Consider the following 6,000-nt stretch of genomic DNA (forward strand, 5'->3'; position numbering starts at 1 on the left):
ATCATTGGGGCACTGCTGGGCACCATGGACCAAGGGGCCAGTGTGATTCTGAGAGGCCCCGTGGATCCACGGAGACCATGGTGCTCCTGCAGGACCTCATGGAATCACGGAGTCCATTGTGACACTGCAGGGCCCTGTGGAGCCAAGGACACCTTTGTGACATTGAGGGGCCCCATGGAGCCAAGGACACCTTTGTGACACTGAGGGGACTCATGGAGCCAAGGGAACGTGGAACAGCTCTGGCTGCCTTGGGCTCCCAGGGCCGCCTGGCAGCTCCGGCTGACCTTGGCATGGCCAGAGCTGCTTCTCACCTGCCCTGGAGCGCTGGGGCTCTGTGCTTTCCTTCCTATGGAACAGAACTGTCCTTCTCCTCCAGGGGCCCACGGCCAAAACTGGGATTCTACATCCAAATTTGATTATGTAAGGATTGTTCCCATATGAAACTTGCCAGGACAGATGGCTCTGGCTGGTCTTGGTCTCTTGGGGGCCACCTCTCATCTGCCTTTGAAACACTGTGGGCTGTGCTGTTCTTCCCATGGAAAAAAACATCTTTCAAGTCCTGGTGTCCATGGCCAAAACTGGGAATCCACCTCCAAAATTCCGTACATCCAAGTACAGCTCCCGGGCAAAATCTGCCAGGACTGACAAGTCCAGCTTCCCTTGGCTGCCTGAGGGCCAGCTCTCAGCTGCCTTTGAAATGCTGGGGCTGTGCTTCTCTTCCTGTGGAACAGAACCATCCTTCTCCCCCAGCTGCCCATGGCCAAAATTGGAATTTGGCCTCCAACATTCCATCTATCCAAGGATTGCTGCCAGACAAAAGCTGCCAAGGCCAACAGGTCTGGCTGGCCTTGGCCTCTGGTGACCGCCTTTCATGGATCACAGGGAGACAGTTTGTTTTATCACAGATACTATCCATGGTTAGATCCACCCCTCGATCTCGTGCCCACCTATAGGTGGCATCTCTGCCTTGATGACCTGAGGCATCATGGGCCCACGAGTAGGGCTAATGAGGAACACCAAAACAACAAGCAGGTAGATCAGGCTGCAAAGATAGAAGTGTCACAGATAGACGTGGACTGGAAACACAAGGGAGAGTTGTTCCTAGCTCGATGGGCCCATGATGCCTCAGGTCATCAAGGCAGAGATGCCACCTATAGGTGGGCACGAGATCGAGGGGTGGATCTAACCATGGACAGTATCTCCCAGGTGATCCATGACTGTGAGACATGCGCTGCGTTCTGTAGGTACAAAAATGCTGTTAGTGAGGATCTTCTTGTTATTTTTCTAAGTCCGTGAGAGACTTTTCTCTCTCACAGAAGAGGCAGCAGGGAATGTAAACAACCAAGCCACCTGCAACCTTGGAAAGTCTTGTTTATGGTATAGTAGAAAAATATTTTGATAATGGATGTTTTAGGATCTTGGCCAATCACCCCCAAGGGGTGGCTGGTCCTTTGTGCAATTAGACTATGAAGAAAAAAGTCTATAAAAGAGTTTGTAAAATAATTAAATAAATCAATCTTGCTGCACAATTCCTGCCTGCTGGATCTTCTCCTCCTCCTCCTCCCTATGGCTGCAGGACACGGTGATATACCGTAGGAACCAGGCCTGCGGTAATAGCGTTCAAGCAGGCCAAGCGGGTGAAGCCCCTGTCGTATGGTGGGCGATGGTCCAAATACAAGTATGGGGAGGCCTGGCAGGTTGATTACATCACACTGCCTCAAACCCGCCAAGGCAAGCGCTATGGGCTCACAATGGTAGAAGCCACCACAGGATGGCTGGAGACCTACCCTGTGCCTCATACTACTGCCCATAACACCATCTTGGGTCTGGAAAAGCAAGTCCTGTGGAGGCGTGGCACCCCTGAGAGAACTGAGTCCAACAACAGGACTCATTTTAAGAACAGCCTTATTAACACCTGGGCTAGAGAACATGGCATTGAGTGGGTGTACCACATCCCTTACCATGCACCAGCTGCAGGCAAAGTGGAATGGTGCCATGGATTGTTGAAAACCACCCTGAAGGCACTGGGTGGGAGAACTTTCAAAAATTGGGAGCAGCATCTGGCAAAGGCCACCTGGTTAGTTAACACCCGAGGTCCCACCAATAGAGCTGGTCCAGCCCAATCTGAATCCCTGCATACAGTAGATGGAGATAAGGTCCCAGTAGTGCATGGCAGAGGTCTGTTAGGAAACACTGTGTGAATAAATTCTGCCTCGAGTACAGACAAACCCATCCGTGGGGTTGTCTTTGCTCAGGGACCTGGTTGCACATGGTGGGTAATGCAGAAAGATGGAACAACACGTTGTGTACCGCAGGGGGATCTGATTGTTGTGTGAAAACCATCTGTAATGTGGAATGCCTGTGTACCACTGCTTGCTGAGTGTCACTGTCACTGTTTGTACATAGCTGTATATATATATATATGTGTATATGTATTGATGTGTGTGTGTAGAGTTAGAATATATTAGTTTGGGCATTGAGCCAATGATATGGGATAAGGGGTGGAATGTCTTGGGGTGACTTTGTGATGTGTATCCCGTATCCCTGCCCTATGCTCAGAAATTAACTTTGTGCCTTTCTATGCCTCTAAACCGAGCCTGAGAGGGGGAAGGAAAAACTGAGCAAAACTTTTTCAAAGCAGTTTGCAGCTTGTTCAAGGTCACACAGAGATAGGGACTTTCTTTTTCCCAGCTGCAGCAGGGGGAGGAGGCACCCAGCTTGCTGCTTTCCAGTCAGCTTTTGGCCAGTTCTGCAGCTTCTTTTTTTTCCAAAGGGACACTGAGAGCTGAATTTTTTTTCCTTCCCTGGAATTTTGGATTTTCTCCCTTTTCTGCTGGACTGCTTCAATATCAGAGCACATCAGGAGGACTTGCCACCAAGCACAGAGGGCCTGGCCCTAGGCCAAGCCCCAGCTCTGAGGAGACCAAAGGGAGGACTCTAACATTTTCTCAGGTTTTTCCTCCACACTGAAAGATTTTATTATTTAGCATTATTTTCCTTTTCCCATGTGTTTGTTAAATAAATAGTTTTTATCTCCTTCACTTTCCTTTGAGGAAAACTTATTTTTTCCTGAACCAGGTTTGGGGGAGGGGTGGTTGTGCCTTCTCTCAGAGGATATCTTTCTAAATTTGGCCAAACCAGCACATACGCAAAGGAACCAAACTTACAAAAGTGTGAAGAACTCGTGACCTGTCGTCCATCTTGGGGTCCATCTTGGCAGTAGCCTCTGGCTACCCTGGGTGTACCTTTGAAGGCCTTTCAAATAAATACCTACCTTTATTCCTTTATTTTGGTCTAGTCTGTTTTTAGGTGGCCTCTCAAAGCATCAGCAGGGGCTGCGATCCCACACTTGTGGAGACCAAAACTGCCCCCAGGATCCCAACACTGCCTGACAGCACTCTGGACACCGGGATGGTCGCGCGTCTGAGTCTGACCACTGTGCTGCTGCTTCGTTTGCTCATAGACGCACCCAGAGGCCACTGTTAAGCTCGGGTGGTCTCTGGTTCTGCCCTCTTCCTGATCCCGTGCAGGGATGGAGCACTGCTGGGCTTTCAGGAAGCTGCTCTTGAAAACTTCCAGCATTCCAAGCTCCTTTGCCCTCCGTGGAGGCTTGCCACGGAATCCCTCACAGCTGCCTCCGGAGCATACTCCTGTTGGCTGTTCTAAAATCCAGGGCCTTCAGGGTGCTCAGCAAGACCTCTGACTCCACAGTGTTGTGGAACTGGACCTTCAGGAGAGGGACCCTTCCAGCCTGAGCTGCCCTCGTTCCTCTGTGTCTCTGCATAAAACATGGCACGATGTGGATACAAAAATGCTGCTAGCAAGGATTTTCTTGCTATTTTCTAAGCCTGTGAGAGACTTTTCTCTCTCACAGAAGAGGCAGCAGAGTTATGTAAACAACCAAACACATGCAGCCTTGAAAAGTCTTGTTTATAGTACAGTAGAAAATATTTTGACAATGGATGCTTTAGGATTTTAGCCAATGACCCCAAGGGGTGGCTGATCCTTTGTCCAATTAGACTATGAAGAAAAAAAGTCTATGAAAGAGTTTGTAAAATAATTAAATAAATCAATCTTGCTCCACAATTCCTGCTTGCTGGATCTTCTCTCCTCCTCCCTACGGCTGCGGGACACGGTGATATACCCTAGGGTTGCAGTAATAGCACGGAAGAGAGAGGCAGGAGGGGCCTGTGTGTCCCAGGGCTCAGGTTTTGCGCCGCTTCAGCACCACAGAGATGCAGGTCAAGTGAAGAAACCAAACTGTTTATTAATAGGAGGCGAAGTGAAGGGATGAGCTGGGAGGAAAAAAGGGGATGGGCAGGGTCTGAAGGCTGGAGGGATGGAGCTGTCAAAAGGGAGGGAAAGGGCAGGAGCTATGGGAGCTTTCCACAGGCTCAGCTGTGACCAGCATCAGCTGTGCCTGGAGCTCCAGCTGCTCTCCTCTAGTCTCCAGATGGTCTCATCTTCCAGGATATCTGGAGGTCTTAAAGGGACACTGGTTCTGAGCCAGCAGATGAACGTAGTTCTGCAGCTCTTTCGTTGAATATTTCCTGAACTATGATGTTTATCGGGGAAGGGCTGTCGTCTCTCCTCAGGGCTTGAAGGGCTGGAAGAGACAAGAACAGAGCCACGGTAAGAGCCTGGCTCTGCAGGAATCCAAGCAGACCTTCCTGCCAGGGCCATCTCACCCAGCTCCTGCCATGGCCAGAAGACAGCAGGGGCCAAGGAGATCAGCCAGAAGGTGCTGGCCATGAAGCTCCCCACCGTGTCCCTGAAACCTCTCTGTGCTCTGCCCACGTCACCCCGAGTCCACACACGGAGCAAAGCCCCCACAGCCAGGGCAGGGATTGCAGCTCCCGAGCCAGGCATTGCAGCTCGCCCCCGCCAGCCCCCGCTGCCAGCCCGCTGCCCTCACTCACCCTCACTGAGGAGCTGGAGCTCTTCCTTGTGCCCCCTCAAGAACACCCTGGCAGCCCCTGGGAGCACAGAGGCGGTCACGGCCCCGCGGCACAGCTCCCTCGCAGCGGCGCTGCCAGCCCCGTGGCCACACGCTCTCCTGCCCCGGCAGGGCTCAGCCCGGGCCCTTGCCGCATCCTGACGCCCGAGGGCACGGCTGCGAGAGGGCGGCAGCGGCCCCGAGGGCAGGCGGGGCTCCACGGCCCCGGGCCCGGATCCCGCTGCCGGGGCAGCAGCCGGGGCCGGGGCCGAGCTGCGGCGGGGCGGGGAGGGGTCCCGGGCTCGTGGCTCACCGATGAACCTGACGGCCGCCTCTCGCAGGGACTCCTGCGGGCTCTCCACGAACGGCAGCGCCTGGTGCAGGCGCTCGGCCGCTCGGCTCCTGTCCTCTGCCAGCTGCAGAGAGCGCCAGGAGGGAAGGGTTGGCGCGGGCTCAGCCCCTCGGCCGGGCTCTCTGCGCCCAGCCCTGGCCTCCCCTGCCCGCACGGCCCCGAGGCCCGGCCAGCAGCCGCTGGCGCCGGGCTCTGGAGGGGGCCGAGGGCCGGCTGCTGCCCGGGGAGCCGCGGTGCCGCCCCGCGCCACAGCCCAGCGGGGCCGGGGCTCCATCGGCTCCCGGCTCGGGGCCACAGGAGCCTGGAGAAGAGCCCGGGGAAGGGAGCAGCGTGTGGGGCGCAGGCTGGCGCCCCTGGTGCAGCAGTGCTGCCAGCCCCACACACTGGGCACCAGAGGCAGGGGACTTCTCCAGGCTCAGCTTAGGCTTCCAGGTGATCCTTACCAGGCACTCAGCAAACTTCGACAGCTGCTCCTTCTTCACCAGCTGCCCAAGATTTCTGCTCTTCAGGAACTTGGCCGCACAAATCAGCATTTCCCGAGAAGCCTGGAGAGCAGCAGAGACACGGAGATGGCACCACAGCCCAGGGCACAGGACCCACGTCCCTGTGCCAAGGCCAGGAGAAGGCTGCAGCCTGCGAGGCCTCAGGGCAGGAGGCAGCTGAGCCCCCTCCCAGGAGGACACATCAGCCACAAGTCCTCACGTCTGCCACG

General features: G+C 54.7%; 1 protein-coding gene across 1 annotated transcript; it reads right to left on the reverse strand.

Annotated features, from left to right (window-relative positions):
- Positions 1–4,242: 4,242 nt before the first annotated feature.
- LOC116437134 (atherin-like) lies at positions 4,243–5,821 on the reverse strand. The gene is made up of 3 exons (XM_032094693.1): positions 5,732–5,821; positions 4,920–5,589; positions 4,243–4,606 (listed from the first exon to the last, which is right to left on the reverse strand). The coding sequence occupies exons 1-3, from the start codon at positions 5,819–5,821 to the stop codon at positions 4,485–4,487; spliced, it is 882 nt and encodes a 293-aa protein (XP_031950584.1). The 3' UTR covers positions 4,243–4,484.
- Positions 5,822–6,000: the final 179 nt, after the last annotated feature.

This window comes from Corvus moneduloides, chromosome 33, assembly GCF_009650955.1.
Source record: "Corvus moneduloides isolate bCorMon1 chromosome 33, bCorMon1.pri, whole genome shotgun sequence".
In the NCBI taxonomy this organism is placed as follows: domain Eukaryota; kingdom Metazoa; phylum Chordata; class Aves; order Passeriformes; family Corvidae; genus Corvus; species Corvus moneduloides.